Here is a 20,341-nt window from a genome sequence, read left to right as displayed (position 1 = left end):
GTGAAGTAGGCTAGGCTGAGAGACAATGACTGGCCCAAGGTTACCCAGTATGGATCATTGGTACATAGGGATATGAACCCTGGTATCCCAGGTTATAAACCATCATTTTAACTGCTTGCTGTCAGTGATGATCACCTCATTGGCAATGACAGCAAGCTCTCCTTTGTCCATCTGCAGTTGCAGCCAAGCATCTAGCAAAACTGTTTCCAGAAGAAAAATGTCCGTTTGTAGGTTAGGGGCCAGCCCAAGACATTTTGACAGCTGAAGTAAATCACAAAATAGGACCACTACCCTTCCACTGGCAAAGAAGGGGTGAGTGAAGATCTAAATCAGGAACAAGCTCATTAGCTTCATTAGCTCTTTAGAGCACCCAGAAAACTATTTTGGAGCAATTGTTTTTGGAAGTTTATGACATCTTTTAACTTCAATCTTCCTTTCTTCACAACACTTTTTCTTTTTCTACCCTCTTATTTCTATTACACTTTCTTTTTCAGATCTTCCTTAATATCTATGCCAGTATTATGTGTATTGTGTACATTTCTTTTTCAATGTTCATTTTTTTTCTTTCATCAGAGGACTTCTAGCTGAACAATATCCTAAAATACTCTTTGATGCAATGCCAATTATATGGATAAAGCCAAGTAAGTAAACTGGATATTTGGCAAATAATGAACTGGAAATGTCCCATCCTTCTGTATAGTAGATCTCTTTCATCTTCAGTGACCTCTTAGATTGCTTTGTTTGCACTTTCTGACTATATATTTTATTTTTTCTGTTTTCCTAAATATCTGCAAATCTTCTTTGGAGAAGAGATTTACTCTTTTCCTTCCTGTGTATTCTTTTGCTGACTTAATTTGAAATGCATGTTTTAAATCTGAATCCTGGACATAGTTTGGAAACTGCAACATAAATATTTTTCTTTTGCTAGTGACTGGTAAACAAAGAAGAATAGCATTTTGTTTCATGTTTGTCCATGTAGTGTCCTATTCATTAGGATAACATAAGCATGACAAATGAATTATAATTATTATTTAACCTATTTAACCTATTTGTGCATTACTCCTGAAATAGAAACAATATATATATTAGTTATCAAAGGGCCATTATTTCAGGGCTAAATGTGTAAAGAGTCTGGTTGGATTGCAAGTGGGTGAACTTAATGGTGAACTTAGACTTAATGGGTAAACAGAATTATGATTGGGTCTGTGGCTCCCAAGTCAAATCTATGGGCTCACTTTCAGACTGTCCTTAAATAGATAGTGTGTGATTATTATCCAGCATTGCATTCTTTTACTTCAGCATCTCTGTTAAACTTTAATACCTTTTGACAATTCAGAAGTTAATAGTATTTGGAAATCAATGTATTACTGCATATACATTAAGGTCAATTACTCAGCTCCTTACACATGTAGGAGCTTGAATGTCATTCAGTATCAGAGCTGAAAAGCCAAGCAGCAATGTCATCTGTAGTACCTGTTGCCAGACTACATGACACCTGCCTTCCCCACTCGGGTGCCTTCCAGATGTTCTGGACTATTTTTGACTATGGGTGGAGGGCTGGCTTTTTGAATGCTCTCTGATGTTAAGCTCAAGCAGACTCTGGGTGCTGTTGGATCTAGTCCTTACTTTGGCTGCACTGGTGTCACGCAGAGTTCCTGTTACTGGTTTAAGATGGTGCCCAGTTCCTGGATGTGGGTTAAATTTAATTTCTTAGATATGTTTAGGTCTCATTTGATTTTATTCTCTAATTCCTGCCAAACCACTTCAACAGCTTACAGAGCTGAAAGAATGGGTATATTTTTGAATAAACAAATAGACGTAAAAGAAAAACAAGCAAACCAAACTCCCTGAACTAACTTGTCAGGGAGAAGTCTAAGCTAGAATCTCCTCCCTGACTTGCAGATCTGGTAGGTGTAGGATTTTTAGATATACCCTTGGGGCAGCCCTTATGACTTTGATAGCCCCGCCTGCAGCTGAATTCATACAATCCAGCAACAGATGCATTATGTTGGGTGGCTGTTCTTTTTTGCCTCTTGATGAAACTGATTCTACTGTGTTACAGGGTAGCCTACAAATTGTTGCTTACATAAAGTTGAACAGTAATTTTTTTCCTAGGCTCTACTGAATAAAAAACATATTTATTTAGCGCTGAAATTATTTATGCAATACAGTATTCTCAATATTTTTTAACAGAGCATAATAAAAAATGTTTTTTTCTCCTTACAGCAAAAAAATCAGCCATAAAAAAATCAAATGCTTACATGTGTCCACTCTACAAGACAAGTGAGCGTAAAGGAACCCTTTCGACCACTGGGCATTCTACTAACTTTGTCATTGCATTAATGCTATTAACTGATCAACCAGTCCAGCACTGGATTAAGCGAGGGGTTGCTCTGCTTTGCCAGCTGGATGACTAATGTTGAAAAACTCAGAATCAAAACATGACAAGACGGGGGGATTTCTTCCCCTAAGTGAAGAACTTTGTTACTGATGTAGTTTGATCATTTGAACTTCTAAATTGATTGCAGTATTTTGCAATTAAAAATTAAACGTGATTGTTATTCCTTTGTAAAGTTACCAATGTATTCTCCTGTTCTTTTGTAACAATATTGTCAGTTGCTAGTATAAAATAATGGCTTACTTAATGTATCAACAAGGCATTTTGAGGCTGTTGAAGGATCACTTTCCTGTTGCTTACAGATGTTGGTTTTCCCCTCTCAACTCTTAATGGCCATTCAACTTGCCCAGAGCAGTAGTGTGGATTCAAAAGAAGTGGTGCAAGGTATCACATGAAAAGCAGAAAAAACAGGTGCACAGGGTGCTATTCAGAATAATAGCACTAGCAATTGCCTAGCATCCTGGAAGAAGAGAGTCTATATAACCAGTGCCAGTTACCCACTAGTGAGCACCTTCTGTGGTGCAGCATCTGCTGCCAGCAGCCAGTCACTCAAAGCTCAAGGAGAAACTGTGGGGAGAGTCTCTTTCCCACCCAGATGGTGGAGAAAGAATGGTAAACTAAAAAGTTGCAATGTGACATTGTACTGGCCAGGATTAGTTAGGCCCACTCTGGCACAGCGAACGCAAAGATATGTAAATAAATTTGAACCTGTTGGAAATTTGTCCTAAGCATTTGCCTAACTAAAGTTAAGCACATTTATGTACTATTGATTTCAATGGTAATTGAGAACCCGTTGGTTTATCTTGCACTAAAATCAATGGGACTTTAAAAATCCTCAAATTTGGGTGCATCATGTCCCCAGGTTTATGAAAAGTGTAGATAATGATATGTTGTCTGATATTTATCCGTTTTTAATGTATTGTGTTTTTGAAGCTGTTTTAATTACATTCCCATGCATTTAAGATATTTCTGAGTGGGTACTATTGAGAAATGTATTTCCTTTAGCAATTCTTGAATTGTGATGAAAAATGTCTGGCCTTCTGATCTTTTTTTTCACATGTCAGGTTCATGTCTCTGAATTCTGCTAACCTTCGTGTAATCCTCATGGGGAAACTTGTGGGCATGCATAACAGAGTGTCTTATGGTCAGGTATTTATAGTAAGTTATTAATGGATATGGGCTATGCAAGAAGCAAAGGATCATTTTTCAATACATAAAACGTCACACTTCGTTTTAACATTTGCTTAGAGTGTGAGGTCTTCTCTGTTTCAAATGTGGAAGAAAGGTGAGGAGGATTTGTGCTTTTTCTTAAATCTTTTTAATGAAATTCTAAAAGCAACAATAAAAACTTTAAAGAGTATATATGTACTTCTGGCATTTTTTAAATCCTATTGCAACTGTAGTACCAAAAACCTCTACTTACCTGCATGCTTTGCTTTAAGCCAAAATTATTGATGGTAAAATGTTTGGTAGCTTAGTAGATAAATATTTTCTGTTTCAAACTGCCTCTAGCCACCTGCTTAGTTTCAAAATGTTTGTAATACATTTTCAGATATCTATTTGGTATCCATGAATAGTAGAAACCTGAACCATCTTACCATAGGGAGTGCTGCCTGAACAGTAATAGAGAATAGCATTTCACCATATTTGCAATATGCATGGCAAATATTAGTGCTTTCATAAAGTAACCAGATGTGTATAACAGATGTAAATACTTGTCTGTCAATAAGGAAAAGCTCTGAAGCTATACGTTACTATACTTTATTTATGAAGTTAAATTCTGAGCAGTTTTACTCTGGAATTTTTTTGGGGGGGGGGTTGTTAATGGGTGCAATCCACTTTGTGTCCTATGTGCCTTCCAGAGTACTTGAAGAAATCAACATCTAATGTTATGAGAGAGGAAGAAAAACTTTTCTCTATCCACTTTCTCCATGCTATGCATAATTTTGTAAGCTGCTATCATGTCACTTCTTCTCTAAACTATAAAGTTCCAAATTGTGCAACCTTTCCTCGTAGGGGAATTGCTCCAGGCTCCTGATCATTTTGATTGCCATTTTCTGAACATTTTCCAACTCTACAATGACCTTTTTGAGGTGGGGCAAGAACACAACAGCTGTATGTTCCCCAATAGTTAAACAAGTATTGAGCAAAGCAATAGTAAAGGTCAAGAATAGATTTCTCAGCATCATATCTGATGTGATCCCTTTTTTCCTACCATGGGAAAAATCTGACAGTGGGCAGGAAATCAAGTTGTTGCTTTTTAAAAAAGAGATCAGTTGAGACTTTTAAGTTAAGACATCTCTGCTTTTGTTTCAGCTCTATTTGTTTCTAATTCTATATATTTATTTCCACATATATAGCTACTAATTTTTCTGGAAGTGCAGAAGAAATAAAAGAATTAGAAATCGTCTTTGCAGCATAGAACAGCTATTTGATCCTACTTGTTTTCCAAGATATGTGGTTTTAGCATGTACAGTACTACAGATATATATGATGATGTTGATGATGACATTCCAACTCAGTATGTCATTCAGCAAAGTCTGCAGGACATTCAAAAGAGTGAGAAAGAGGCTACAGCAAGAAATGACAGGTATGTATGTCCTTCTAGATATTGTTGAAACTTTTGAATGTGCGGCTTCAAAACATAGCACTGGATGCCAGCACTGGTGTAGCCAAGGGGAGGCAGATGCTCCCCCTAAATCCATCAAAATCAATACAAATCAATACAAATCTGAGGTTCTGCCCCCACAACAAATGCCTGCCCCACCTAACAAAAATCTTGACAACACCCATGCTGGAGGCTATAAACTCTTTCAATAGTGTTGTTATCGTGACATTCAATGATTTTGCATAATAGTGTTATGTACATGGGTTTTTCTCCATTTTATGTATTTGTTTGAGTGTGAGTGGTTATCATGATATATGTTATGGCTAGTGAATAACATAGTCATTTTAGTAATGATTCATCCAAAGTGAAGCATTGTACATTCATTAGTCACACTTTTACGGTTCCTTTCCTCACAAGATTCAGAAGTCTTGTTCACCTGTTGCACTGGACAGAGAGGCAAGCTGTCTCCACACAGCATCATTATTATCTTTATCAGTTAATTAAGTTTCTCCTGACTTTCCTCTCAAAGTTGCCCAGGGTGGCAAACAACAAGGTAGTAAAACAAAACATTTTTTTTAAGTATTTAAAACATTTAGAAACAATCACATACAGACCCTCATAGCTTCAGCTGCAAGATGTCTAAGGCTATGGGATGCCACCAGAGAAGGGGGGAGAGAGAGAGAGAGAGAGAGAGAGAGAGAGAATTTTACACCGGCGTCGGTGTGTGAGGGAGAGGAAAAGAAAACACGTGCGTGCTGGTGATCCACGCAGCGATTCCCAGACCGTCCGCGGGCCGGATCCAGAAGGCAATTGGGCCTGATCCAGCCCACAGACCTTAGTTTGCCTACCCATGCTTTAAGATATCTGAATGGGAGACCTACAGGGAACCATGAGTGAAATTAAATGTCACACTATTATGAATGTTCTGTCTGCACAAACATTGCCGCTTGCCAGATTGAACAATCTTCTCTCTTGAGTCTTAACATACTTTGGCGGAGTTGCCTGCAGCGTTCAGTAGCTCTTGGAAAGCACTGCCCATAGGCCATTGTTGAGCTTTAAGGGATCAAATATTTACACTTTGATTTTTCTTTTAATTTGCAAGTAGATATACTGCTGTGTGGCTAATAAGTTCCCTAAATGTGCAGATATCATTACCTTATTTTTAGTGCTCTTGTTTTATTTCTAAACTGATAACTGACCATCCAAGCACGGTATTAGGGGGGATGATTCAACAAAAAACACCAGAAGAAACTGAGCCAGATCCAAACGCCTAGAGGGTAAAAAACAAACATATTAAATGTCTATTTGGAGTGATAACAAGTGAGCATTGTCTCTTGTTTCTTTTCATGTTTGGGGGAGAAATATCCTGAAGGAGCAATGATAGCAGGCTGTGCAACAAGAGGGAGAAATGAATAGTTTTGGCTGATTTTAATTATTATTTTTGGTTGTCTTTCAGCTTTAATTTTGCTACAAGTACAGATTACAGGAAGATCATCACTGCCATTCGGACAGTTAAGTATCTGCTTTGACTTCTTTGGGAAATTAAGTGGGATTCCGACACAAAGAGGAGTACTTGATTTCCTTTATCTTGCACAGACTTTTAAAGAACTGGATTCATTAACTGATAATGAACCATCAAATGATGTACATGGATGTGTGCAGTGCTTTTTTTCTAAAAAAATGTTTAGGGGTACTCTCATTTTGACTCAAGAAAATCACCATTTTATAGTCCAAATCAGGAAATATAAATACAGTAAATACAATGAAATTGACCAATCACCGCACTAGATTCCAACTCCTGCTTCACACATTAAACGCTCGCTTCCGTCTGAGACTCAGGAAACACCGTGACAAGAAATGAGGCCGCCATTGGGCGTAGCATGACGATTTACCATGCTATTCAATGGAACTGACAATTCACTGTGCTAGAGAAGAAACTTTTTTTAAAAAATAGTTTCTTCTCCCGTTAGATTCACAAAATGTTTGGGGGTATGCGTACCCCTGCATCCCCCCAGGAAAAAAAGCATTTGATGTGTGAAACTTCCCCATTCACCATTTTAATTAGAGTTCATTAGGTTAACAATGCTCATAAATATCTTTGTACTTAAAAAGCATGAAGGGTGCATTATTGTGACCTCTTTCACCCTTAACAGGTGAAGAAGAGGCTTTGCTTAAGTTAATGAGGTGTGGCTCTGCTTTTCGGGAAGCAGACCAGCAAGGGTGCCTTCCTTTACATGAAGCTGCAGCACAACCCAACAAGAATATTCTAGAAATAACTCTGAAAGGTAGAAGGATCTCCCTCCAGCTTTGTTCTCAAGTCAGCTTTGTATGCTCACTTGGTGCCAAAGCCATGTGTCTCTCCTGATTATCTTTCAGCTTCACACCCCGTGGTGTGGCAACTGACAAACCTGAAAGGGGAAACACCTCTGTTTGTAGCAGTGGACAAATGTCTTGAGAAAAATGTCAAATTTCTCCTCATCAATGGTTTTAATCCTGATGTGAAAAATGAAGAAGGAGATTCTGCTTTAATTATTGGTAAATCAAATTGCACAGTTTCGTGTAGTGATTTTTTTGTATGCTTTTTGTATGTGTTTTTAATTAATGTGAGTGTATCAAAACTTTTTCTCATTTTGAGAAAGACTCGGGGGACAATTGTCTATTTCAGTGCTGGTCAAATGGCAGACCTGAATTGGACTCATTCCGCTGCCTTGTCTTACCTTTTCCCCTCTCTGAGCCGCGCTGGGACTAGGGGAGGAGTCCAAGCTCTAGACAGCGGTGGCAGGGTTGAGGTTTGTGACTGAGGGACAGCACTCAGATCACCTTGCCCTTTCTTATTTCCCCTTTTGTTTGCAGGGCATCTAGGTGTGCTGTAAAGCTCTGTGCCATGGAGACCCAGCCATACACCATTTTAAGTTGCCCAGAGGCCCTCTGTACCTTTATGAAAGGGTGTGCTTTGGATAGGAAGCTGCCATTGGCCCACACAGTATTGTCAACACTCACCTGGGTTTCAGGAAGGAATCTTTCCCAGCCCCACCTGGAGGTCCCTGGAACTGAACCTGAGACCTTTTACAAATAAAGCATGTGCTTCTCCCCATACCTTGATCAGCTGAGATCAAGCAACGCTTTCTGCTTCCCTCTTTGGTTGCACCCCATTCAAAGGGAGGCCCACCATGAATCGGAAGGAGTTCGGGAGGAGTTTCTTCAATCTCTGAAAAACCCAGCACATGACTGTCAATATTAGTTGCATTTTGCTAAATTTGGGACTGAACACAAAGTCTGATTCTAAGTTTAGCCCCTTGCAGTGCTACATGACCTTTATTGCTGCATATAAATAGCACGAGGCAGCCAAGCAATGGTTTCTCCCGTCTTGGTTTCACAAGAGAGGGAAGCTTTTGGATTTGATGTCTTTTTCATTAACCGTGTAAAATGCTGCTCTTTCTTAACATTTTACAGCAATTAAACACAATTCGTACGAAATTGTCTCCTTGCTGATACAATTTGGTGCCGATGTCAATCTCCAGTGTGTCAACAAGAGGACAGCTTTACATGAGGCGGCCAGGCTAGGCTTTAAAAACATGGTGGAGCTTTTGCTTTGGTCTAAAGCAGATCCGGATCCACGGAGTGCATATGGACTCACCCCTCTAGCACTGGCAGCGCAGAATGGGCATACAGAAATTCTGGAAATTCTATTGCGTAAAGGTGAGGACTTTCATACAATTACTTGGAAGTTCAGTGGTGCACCTAAGGCTAGTTTTTCTGGTAATTGCCAGAGCAGTCCTGTGATAGAATGCTGTTCTAACTAAGGGAACACAGGTATAGAATTTAAAATACTCTGTACGGAGTGGATGACAGAGATTTTTGTCCAGGCATATACATATATGTTTTCTCTCTCAGTCTTTGAATGCGCATTCACTGCAGCCAACCCATAATGATTTGTTGATAGCAAACCTGAAGGAGCCAATGCTGATGGAGAGGTGTATACACTGGGAATTTTGCAAACCTTTGCTGGGTGAGCAAAGTAAGAAAGACCTTTGCTTAAATCTGCTCATTCAGCATTCTCAGTTGGTATATCTGGCAAGCATCTTCAACACACATTTATGTTTTGTGTTCATGGATACCACTTCAGCTACTACAAAAAAGGAGCCAAGAGACGTAAAACATAAGGTAGATATTACATTACAGTGCACATTGAAACATTGGAATGAAACTCAGTGTATATATTCAGAACATGATTGAAAGTTCAAAGGCCACTGTGGCTTCTGAGTGTGGGAATTTTGTAGACGGCCCATTCTGGGTGTGGTTGCATTTGCATTGAAGGAGGAAGTTTCTAGTTTGGTGATACTAGTGGCAAGTTGATTCTTTAGCTCCACCATACTTTCAGAACACAGATGTAAGGCATAAAGGACAAAGAAAGGATGGATAAGGTTTTAGAGGCATCAGGAAGCAGAATGAGAACTGAGACTGTAGTAGCAATTTGATGTATGTGTGTGGATGTGCAAAAAGAGACCTGCTGGTTTGTGAATGTGTTACGCCACTTTTGCCTACAAGAGCCCTTTATTCAGGACTGGTCCTGTTACAGTGTAATACTGATCCCATATCTCAAAGTTGTTGCAAAAAACCCCAACTTATTCCAGCACAACTCTTTCTGAAAGAACTAGAATTCACATTATAGCAGTCTGGGGTGCTATAATGAGGGTGCTAAGTACTATTGCACTAAATCTCTGTTGCTCTTCCTCCCTTAGGTGCCAATGTTCTTTCCCAGGCATCTGATTGTGCATCCATATTATTTGAAGCGGCTGGAGGAGGAAATCCCGATTGTGTCTCTCTCCTACTAGAGTATGGAGCTGATGCTAATGTACCAAAGCATTCAGGTCACCTGCCCATTCACAGAGCTGCTTATAGAGGACACCTCTTGTGAGTTATGAAAGCCAACAGGTTATACAATTGGGATGGAGGTGGGTGGGTGGGGTTAGTGGAGTTAGTCATATGCCTGGGGCATGTCAACACTGCCTTACAGGTCGGCTCTCTGCCAAAAGCTGCCTGGTGACATAACTATTTGCGGGAGATGAGCAGGGCAATAATTTATCATATACTCATCTGCAAGTTTGATGTAAACAACCTGATCAAAACCTGAAATGATGATGATGATGATGATCATCATCATCATCATCATAATTTTATTATTTATACCCCGCCCATCTGGCTGGGTTTCCCCAGCCACTCTTGGCAGCTTACAGCATATATAGTAATATGTCAAACATTAATACAGGGCTGCCTTCAGATGTCTTCTAAAAGTTATGTAGTTCTGAAGGGAGAATGTTCCACAGGGAGAGTGCCACTGCCTGGTTCCCTGTAACGTCTCTTCTTGCAGTGAGGGAACCAGCAGAAGCCCCTTGGAGCTGGACCTCTGTGTCCGGGCTGAGCAATGGGGGTGGAGACGCTTCTTCAGGTATACTGGGCCAAAGCCGTTAAGGGCTTTAAAGGTCAGCACCAACACTTTGATTTGGGCTTGGAAACGTACTGGGAGCCAGTGAAGATACTTTAAGACCGGTGTTGTATGGTCCCAGCAGCCACTCCCAGTCACCAGTCTAGCTGCCGCATTCTGAATTAGTTGTAGTTTCCAAGTCACCTTCAAAGGTAGCCCCACATAGAGCACATTGCAGTAGTGCAAGCGGGAGATAACCAGAGCATGCACTGCTCTGGTGAGATAGTCCGTGGGCAGGTAGTGTCTCTGTGCAGTTCTCCATACAGGTTCTACACTTGCACAGAACCCTTGTACAGAAGCTTTGAGGGCTAACTCAGTAAATGTTTTGGGTGCAAAGGTCCACCAATTCAGCTGAAGTGCATTCCTGAGCAGACAAGATCAGCAACTTCCCACTCATTTCTTTTCTTACCACCAATACCACAGCAACATTTGGACCTTTCTCCTTTCCTTGTAGCTACAAACTAAACCAACCTTCCTCCCCACCCTCTTTTTCATATATTTCCTCAATGTGCAGTTTTATTTTGGATATATTTACAGTGGTGCCTTGCAAGACGAAATTAATCCGTTCCGCGAGTCTCTTCGTCTTGCGGTTTTTTCGTCTTGCGAAGCACGGCTATTAGCAGCTTAGCGGCTTAGCAGCTATTAACGGCTTAGCGGCTATTAACGGCTTAGCGGCTTTAAGAAAAAGGAAACAAACTTCCTTGCGAAACAAGCCCATAGGGAAATTCGTCTTGCGGAACGACTCAAAAAACGGAAAACTCTTTCGTCTTGCGCGTTTTTCGTCTTGCAAGGCATTCGTCTTGCGAGGCATTCGTCTTGCGAGGTACCACTGTATGCATTTTCTTTTTCCTCTTGGGATCTTTGTCTGCCCATGTGCCTATGGCACCATGTTACATCTTTTGAAAAGTGCTGAAGTTGTAGGGACAAACTCCCAACACATCCAGCTACAACCTCTCCTCTTTTGCCTGAGTGAGGAGCAACAAATGACCTATTGTCACCATTGTAAAAAATTCATTAAGCTGGAGCTTTCTCGAAGAATGTTTTGATTTGATTTGTTTTGCTCCCAAGAGTTGTACAGATCTTGGTTCCAGTGACGGACAGTGCTGCCATCAAGGAGAGTGGGATCAGTCCAGTTCACTCTGCAGCCGCAGGTGGACATCCTCAGTGCCTTGAGTTCCTTCTCAAATCTGGATTTGATGCCAATTTTATGTTGCATCAGAGAATTCGCAAAGGCTATGATGATGAGAGGAGGTCAGCCTTGTATTTTGCTGTCTCTAATGGGGATATTGACTCTGTTCAGTTGCTCCTGGATGCTGGAGCCCTACCAAACCAAGACCCAGTTAACTGTCTCCAGCTGGCCTTGAGAATGGGCAACTATGAGCTCATTGGTATTCTGCTTCGGCATGGGGCCAATGTGAACTATTTCTGTAGGGTTAATACAACACATTTCCCATCAGCTCTGCAGTACACGTTGAAAGATGAAGTAATGTTAAGGATGTTGCTGAATTATGGGTACAATGTTCACCGCTGCTTCGATTGTCCTCATGGAGCCAGTGTGCATTCCCAGTACATATTTGAAGGCTGGACCTCAACTGTTATCAAAGACACAATGGTGAGTGCTTCTGATGGGAGGGAGGACTGCTTACATTTGCACCATCTTCTGATTTGCCCCTACAACACCCATCAGGCTATTTTCCCCCAGCTGACCCTGTGTATTAGCATTTCAAGGCAAATAGGGAGCCTGATATATGGGACTGCAAAATCAAATGCTACCCTTAAGATGACACTCCTTAGAATAAATGGCTAGTACCTGGTTATCCTGTTTGCAAATGGTGTTATTTTTTTCTGAACTGAATTTGCTGTGTGGTTGGTTTGCTTTGCTGCAGTTTTGGCCAGGGCTTTACTGGGTTGAGTCCTCTGGGGGACTTTAATAATGCAAAATGCTGAATGAACTGGTCTCAAATGCTCTTATTTTTCTCTCTCAGTTCTGCGAGGTGATAACAGTAGCGTGGTTAAGGCACCTGTCTGGGAAAGTGGTGCGTGTGATGCTAGATTATGTTGATCATGTCAAGATCTGCTCTAAGCTTCAAGTTGTACTTCAAGAACAGAAACTCTGGCCAGAAATCCACGAAATTTTGAGTAAGTGTCAAATACATTTTAGCATCTTGAGAAATGTGATATTCAGGCAGTGGTTGGAGCCAATGGGAGGAAACATTACATGTAATGGCAAGGTTGGGTTGGGCATGTAGCAGTGCAACGTTTGTATTTCATTCACCACCACCCTTAGAAGCTTAAAATATCATTAAAACAATTGCTGGATATGGGTACAAAGATCCACCAGGTTTGGTTTTGATAAATGTGACTCAAAGCCACAATACTCAATGTAATTGTTGTGGGTCATACTGACATCACCCATGTCTCTATGAAGTCACCTAGACTGCCTATAATAAAGCCTTCATTGTATTGTAAGGGGAGAGACATGTACACTTGTGTTATCCAGACTTCTGGATAGAAGATGACTTGTCGGCATGGTGCACATGTCAAGGCATGGTGCACATGTCAAGCCGGGAGCAAATCTTGGCTACAATCTTGGTTAAGGAGGAAAGAGCTTAACCACAATCTTGCATTCATGTCACATTAAGCCAAACCTTTGCTTAGCTGCTGTACCACATTAAGCTAAGAGGACTAGGGAGGATCGAAAGTGCTATGATCTTCTTCTCAGCAGCCACCAAGTTCATGTTAAGCCATGGCTTAGCTTAGCATTATGTGCAAATGTCAACATTGTGGACCAACAACCTCTCCAACTTACTGAGCAGAGCAGAAAAATCTTACAGGTGCATCATTTGTAAGCCCCTTTGTGCCTGCCAGGACTAAAAGAGAGGATATGGAGTGATTTTCTGTTTTCCGTCTTGCCTATTTGGCTTTAAATGGGTGGGGGTGGAATCCTTCCACTGAGAAGGAAAATAACTTTGCAAGTTCCCAGGTTGGCACACTTTTTTGGCCTATCTAGGGGGATGGTGGGGGAACAAGGGGGCTTGGGACCCAGCAAATCCAAAATATCCCCAGCACACTGCCAATGGATCACTAATGCACTGCATGAGCGATACAGTAAGGTGTGTATTCAAATGCTGAGTGCATGATTATATCCTACTCAGCACACTGTGTACTTGCAAGAGTCAATCCACAATGGGATGGCTGAGCTGACACCTGCTTTTCTGCCTTGATTGATCAAGGCACTGGACCAGTTGTCCCAGCTCACAATTTGCAAAGTTTACACTAGGACAGAGGCTACACATGACCAAAGAAAAGTTTGATGTAATAAAAGTATTAGCCTTTTTTATATCACACTTTGAAGTATTTCCCATTACTTCTCAGTTCAGCCTGAGAGCTTTCTTCTATCCATGCAGAACAATCTGGTTACTCAAGTGTAATTCGCACTGTGTTCAATGGCCCTTACTCCTCGGTAAGTAGGCATAGGTTTGCAGCTTAAGAGTATTACAGTTCTTCCTATCTTGAGAGCCATTTATCTCATCAGATGTTGTTCACAACTCTGGGAAGCAAATAAGTCACTTCTTTTTTAAAAATAGGAAAGACAGTGATTTATGCAAGGCCGTGCTTATAGATATCATTGGCTGTCCTGTGATTTAATCCTGGGTACCCACTCCCACCAGAGCAAGAAGTTTCAAAAGCAGGCCTAACGATGAATGCATGTTCTCTCCTCCTCCAGCAAACACCCGTTCTCTGCAACATCTTTGTCGTCTGAAAATCCGCAAGTGCTTAGGACGTTTGCGTCTACGCTGCCCTGTCTTCCTTACATTTCTGCGATTACCAAACCGTTTGAAAGACTATATTCTCTATAAGGAATATGATCTCTATGGACAAGGAAACCTCAAAGGAATTTACTAATGCAGGTATATATAGAGTTGTATTGGGAGGGGGTCCTATACGTAATTCTGTGCATGTTTAAGTTGTAGCTATCGGAGTCCTTCTGTTTGTGAAAGAGTTGATTTAGCCCAAGTGTGTGGCAGCACAGAGACCACAAAGAATGAAGCTTAAGTTATGCAAAGTACTGCAATTTCTTCCCCTTTTACATCTCTGGATGTCAAACATCCCTAGGTATAGAGACTGATCCGCTCATTCTTTGCAAATTACATATAAAGCAGATGGATTAATAAAACCCCAGTCACATCAGGAGGGACATGGTCTCAGTTTCTCCAATCTAACCACACTAAAATAAAATAAAATAAAAATTATATATAAGCTCTTACAAACAATAAGCGCATGTTTGTTGTTCTACTGGAAATAAATAAAGACATTATTCCAGCTGTTAACTTTTTTATTAAGTACAATAAATGATCTCTGACTATATTAAATATATGAATAAGATTCCTGAATGACTGACAGACTTAAAATACATTTGACAAAATTTCAGGATCTTTTTAATTTTTTTGGATAACATGATGATGGTGATGACCTTTTAGGGAGCAATTGCAAACAAAATATATTTTACATAATCATTACAGAAAACCATCTTCTAAAATTGACTGGACTTTGCCAAGGTCCTTCCCAGATAGGTTTATTAGTATCTAGATTTCAATTTGCAGTTGACAATACCAACTTGACAATCACTGGATATTATTAACAAGTATTCAGGGAAACTGTATTAGGTTCTTAAAACATTGCAAAAAATCACAATCACTAGAACAGGACCAAACCATTACATTACTGTAAGAATTTGACCATCCACTACATTATAAAAGTCACCCATAATAATTATACAAGCTGCTTTGCTTGCATATAAACCTCACTATAGATCATTGTTCCTTCAGTTGTTTGCTGGTTTATTCTTTCTACCCGCTTACAGCACATGATCTTAGTCTACTGGTTGCAAATTCAATTTTGCAGAGCGAGGAGTACTCACATAAGGATCTTTAAAAAAGAGATGTCCAGAAATAGTAATTAAAAAATTAATCTTCACCAAACTTGGGTGTTAGTGCTTTTTTTTTGGCAGAGAACACAAGTGAGAATGCTGATCTGAGGTTTTTTTAAACCTCAGATTCACATGCAAACAATTAAAAGGAATGCATTTCAATTACATCATGTTAGGGAAGAGAGGGACATGCAAAAATATTTTTCGCTTTGCTATATTTCTGGGTAACACAGAAAAGCACATCTTAGGAAGCTCACTTCTCACAAACATTTAATAATCTTCCTTTCTTCAATTTTGGCCTTGAAACATTGATCATTCTAGTTTACAAAACTGAAGTATAAAAGATATAATAAAGCAATTGTGCTCACTGTGGAGTTTAGCTGTTCTGTTCCTTGACAGCACAATCCTATGCATTTTTACTCAAAATTAAGCCCCACTTGAAATGTGGTAGCTTACTCAAAGACCTAATCTGACAATGGGGGGTGGAACTGTTTCACTCTTTATTTCAAAAATAAAAGGGAAAGTTTGCTTCATGACATTACCTTACACACTAGAATCTTCCAATATGAACATGTTTTGGGTAGGAAACCTCATTTTTAACATACAATTTGAAGTGTGGCACAGGTGAGTTATGCACCATGACCATACCGACCAAATTGCCAGATTTTTAGATACAGCGATCGTATCCAATAGTAAAACTAATGCAAGAAATAGAATGAATTTGCACAGTGATCAGATTTTTTTTCATGCCAGCTAGCATCCAAAGGCAAGAAATGCGTAAAAATTCAAGCAACTAGGTTTCTGTGCTCTTTCTCCTGGCCAGTCCAGTTCCTGCCTTTTGTCTAGCCAATTGTGCTCTTAGTCTCCATTTGTTTCTCAAAAATTGTAAAAATAAAATACAATGGTCAGTAATGTGTTGTTTTTTTGCCCACTATCCATCTCTAGAAGCAGAACCAGTGGATATGCTCCCAGTTCCATGGCTGAAGGATCTTATGCATGCTTCCCTTCTCCCCAAATACTCCTCACTGCTTTCACTCTGGAAGCTCCAGGAAGAAAAGGCACAACCGATTCTTGGCCTGGACAGGTGTGATTCTCAGGAGTGCTTCATTTATTGGTGTCACACCCTTGAGCCTTGCCACCTCAGCCAGATCTACTATTACAAGACCCAGTATTACAAGAAGAACCAGGGCGGTTGAGAGCATGGTGCTTGAGCAGCAACATTTAAATCTAAATGACATCTCAATGTGGAACCCATTGTGGAACCTTCAGAAAATATTTTGGCCTTACAGCATCATCCTATTGAGTCACTGAAGTCTATGCCTCTCCTGCTCCTGTCCTTCCAGGTAGTGTTCTTAGTTGCAATCACATTGGATTCAGAGCTATGTGCTCTTTCTTTAGCAAGATATCTGTGCTTTTTCATAAGGACAGTGAGTTGTTCCTTCTTTTGTGCCAAAGGTTAACACTAGCTTCCATGGCAAACACTGTCAACTTTTTGCCCTGATCTTGTCCATTCCCTTGGTGTGAGAAAGGCGATAATGTACCCTTTTAATGCCCTCCTCACATCAGCAGAATGATAGATTTTAGACAAAGGCTCTTTTGTGTCTTTTCATCCTACAACCTTTAGTTAAAAGGTGCCATCCACTATCAGAGCATGTTGGCTTATAACAGCATTTATTTCATCCTATGAAGCATTAGTTACCTGTACCAAGAAACATTATGGTTCATTTAAGTAAATTTAAGACAACTACAGCAGCCTTCCCTACAAATGAATCTATTTTGAGACCTGACTGATGGGTTGATCTTTACCAAATGCAATCACAAAGCATTATAAAATTGTTACTTATGTCTTAGGAGGCATGTGATATGTCTTGAAGACCTAGACAGCATGCTTTCCCCACCTTAATATCACCTGCTTTTGTGCATCCCACTTACTGAACTGTCATTCAAGAAGGTGGCACTGTTGATCTCGCCTGAAACATGTCTCCTTGATGATAGTCCCTCAAGGCCTCAGATTATATCCTGGGGTAAGGGCAGCTTTCAGTCAGCATTATCTTCAAATGAATTTTCTTTTAATGTATTGTTATCTGTAACTTGTAATTTGTTTTACAATTTCTACTTTTTATCATGTTCTTCAAATTTTATGTTTATTTCTGTTTGATATATAACTGTGATAGGGAAGTCGGTATGGTAGCAATGCAGATTGTGTTACAGTGGTACCTCAGTTCTCAAATGCCTTTGAAGTCAAACATTTTGGAATTCAAATGCCAAAAACCCAGAAGTAAATGCCTCGGTTTTCGAACGTACCTTGGAACTTGAATGGGAAACGCTGCTTCCGTTTTGAGTTTTCCATATTGAGGCTTCCGCTTTCAGTTTTCGAATGTTTTGGAACTCGAATTATGTTAGAAAACCAAGGTACCACTGTATTTCTATTTTCATGTATCTTTGTGTCCTGGTCATGTCGTGAAAGAGCCTGGCTAGGACAGAGTGAGCAGAGTAACCTACTTTCTTGCATTTGATGCATTTCCTGCCTTTCTCACTTGAGGGATGATGACCCAAGAGAAAAACCTTTCAGGTTAGACCAGTGGCCCCTTTTCTACCAAGTTGTGGGACCTGTACACACTACATAAACCAGATACTTGCAAATTCATGGTTAGATGTCTAGACTTTGACAATGGGAATTCCACTATTACGCAGGTATAAACGTACTCTCCCTTAATGTTTCGAACATACAGATTATATATGGGAACAATGGCAGGTTTCAGTTCCACAAAGAGCATTAAGCCCTTTGAGATCAATATTTAACAGGAAGATAAAAAATAACTGGTTATATAAATGAGAAAATTTGGTATTATACACATTATAATACAGTGATTTAACATACATGTATACACACACATATACATATCCAAATTGCAGGTGACAACTGCTAGAGGTTAGCTTGAAACATGAGAACAAAGCAACTCATCTGTCAGATGAAGTGAACTGGTTATATCAAATTTTATCTTCTCTGGGAGCACTGTTAAATATGGCTTTAAGGGCTCAAAAAAGTGGTATACTTTAATATAGATTTGCCAACTGAGCTGCCCAAAAATATGAAAACTTAATTAAAATTAGTCTACCTTACAATGAAGAGAACTATGAACTATATGGGTGGCATTCCCTCAATCTTATTCTAAGGGAGACAGAAGAAGATGGCACTACTGCTCAATGGGCTCCTGCAGTCCATTTGGTTTACTGGAGTGATATCCCTCTCCTTCAGATAGCTTAGAACAGAAACACCCCCAATGTGTATGAAAAAGCTTCTTAACACAAATTACGATGAAGTGTTATAAAGGCCAAAATGAATTTCCCCTCCCCAGCTCTCTGGAGAAGGGTGGAAAAGGTCTGGCGTATTCTGAAAAGTCCTGAATATTGGCTGCTGCATTTTCTTTTGCTACAGAAAAGCTAAATTCTCCTTTGGGTCTACTTTTCCCCAAAGTTAGGTGTTCTTGGTAACTGAAAACCTGCTGGGGTTGAAAGAAGTGATGCATAGATTTTGCAAAGCTTGGGAAGAATATTGGTTTCTTCTCTCACCTTGTTTCTAAAAAGTTACTGAATATATTTTGTTGATTTCTTTTAAGAAGTGATTTAGATAAAAGGCAGACCACATTAGAAAGTAGTGAATCAACAGGCTGAAATTGATTTCTTTATGTTATCTACTCACAATTTGAGTTGGTTGCCGATGCAATGAATGGGTTGGGTATTATCTCGTCATGTGACAGAGGCAGGAGAGCATTTAGCAAGGGGCTCCATCCCACTCAGCAGTGTGCGCCTCAGGAGCGGCCAAGCACCAGCCAGGGAGCTGGGAGGGGGCCCTCAAGGGAAGGGCCAAGGAGGAAGCAAGCTGCTCCATGGTGATGGAAACGAGCCCGGCTGGGAGGCAGGCGGAGGCAGCAGCACTAAAAAGCCGAAGTTTCACTTGCACATCAAGACACTGACGGATCATGTGGATTACAAAGCCATTGACATTTGCTGACTGTGTTGGCGATGAACTGCCTTTAGGATGGGAAACTGTTTATGATCAACAGATTGGTGTTTATTACATGGACCATATCAATCTGAACCAGACCAAGAGGAGGAGGAATGAAGGAAAACAGAAATCAGGCCTGAGAACTGAGGTCACTGTCAAGAGAATGGCCACGATCCCCTCAGGAGAGGGAGGGAAAGTAAACAGCCCCTGAAAACATCGCCACACTCTGGAAGAACTTGTCGACAAAACCCTTGCACGGAACTGTATCTGCATGAAGACCGATGCCCGCCATTGTCTACCTAGGACATCTCTTCTCCAAACCCCCTGCGGGCAAGAGAAGGACCTCTGGTGGTGAGATAGCTGTCCTTAGTTTCTTGCCTCCAGTTATGTGCATTTCTGACTGGTATCTTTGCCTTGATTATGTGCATTGCATCGACAGCCAGTGTGAACTGGAGAGTGTGGTGTGTAGAAAACGTCAAGGGAATCTGCTCTGGAAATGTCTTGACAACCCTGCAAAGAGCTCAGAGAGCATCTCCAAGTGATGATATTGGCCCTTCAATCCCATGGTTTCCTGATAAATAAGAAGAGCTGCCTTGAGCCATCACAGCAGCTTATCCATCTGGAAGCCAAGCTGGACATAGTCAAAGGTTTGGTGGCTCTGTCTCCAGAGTGCACCAACAAGATCAGAGCAGCAGCATCTCTGCTGAAATCTACCAAGGAAATTGATATCAAGCATCTATTGATAACCACGAGCCTCTGTATGTCAGCTTCTCAGATCACACCCATCACCTTCAATGGTTTCTGTTTCCTCATCAATGGGCAATCACTCACAAGCATTGCTGCTGTGTGCTCAAGTTACCTCCGCTGGTCAGGCTACCAATGAGATGGTGGACGGCAGAATCCAATCTACA

The 20,341-nt window shown here is 40.5% G+C and overlaps 2 protein-coding genes across 3 annotated transcripts in view; both read left to right on the top strand.

The window, feature by feature from the left end:
* Nucleotides 1–2,577, top strand: part of DNAH12 (dynein axonemal heavy chain 12) — a 91,570-nt gene extending 88,993 nt beyond the window's left edge. For both annotated transcript variants that reach the window (XM_053377883.1, XM_053377882.1), the window contains 2 exons: nt 574–641; nt 2,227–2,577. In XM_053377883.1, the coding sequence (XP_053233858.1) occupies nt 574–641; nt 2,227–2,417 (259 nt within the window). In that variant the 3' untranslated portion in view covers nt 2,418–2,577. The remainder of the gene's footprint in view (nt 1–573; nt 642–2,226) is intronic.
* A 1,032-nt stretch (nt 2,578–3,609) lies between these two features.
* Nucleotides 3,610–19,613, top strand: ASB14 (ankyrin repeat and SOCS box containing 14). The gene is made up of 11 exons (XM_053377915.1): nt 3,610–3,683; nt 4,759–4,988; nt 6,463–6,518; nt 7,160–7,291; nt 7,383–7,541; nt 8,460–8,705; nt 9,749–9,920; nt 11,560–12,103; nt 12,477–12,630; nt 14,219–14,402; nt 16,367–19,613. The coding sequence occupies exons 2-10, from the start codon at nt 4,867–4,869 to the stop codon at nt 14,395–14,397; spliced, it is 1,764 nt and encodes a 587-aa protein (XP_053233890.1). The 5' UTR covers nt 3,610–3,683; nt 4,759–4,866; the 3' UTR covers nt 14,398–14,402; nt 16,367–19,613.
* Nucleotides 19,614–20,341: the final 728 nt, after the last annotated feature.

The sequence above is a fragment of the Podarcis raffonei genome, chromosome 2 (assembly GCF_027172205.1).
Source record: "Podarcis raffonei isolate rPodRaf1 chromosome 2, rPodRaf1.pri, whole genome shotgun sequence".
Taxonomy (NCBI): domain Eukaryota; kingdom Metazoa; phylum Chordata; class Lepidosauria; order Squamata; family Lacertidae; genus Podarcis; species Podarcis raffonei.
Note: the sequence above shows the minus strand (reverse complement) of the source record. Positions and strands in the feature narration are given on the sequence as shown.

Bases quoted from the DNA above. Each gene is read 5' to 3' on its own strand.
- ASB14 (XM_053377915.1), top strand. From the start codon at position 4,867: ATGTACAGTACTACAGATATATATGATGATGTTGATGATGACATTCCA. The intron at 6,519-7,159 runs TTAAGTATCTGC...CACCCTTAACAG, and splicing joins CATCACTGCCATTCGGACAG to GTGAAGAAGAGGCTTTGCTT. The intron at 8,706-9,748 runs GTGAGGACTTTC...TTCCTCCCTTAG, and splicing joins GGAAATTCTATTGCGTAAAG to GTGCCAATGTTCTTTCCCAG.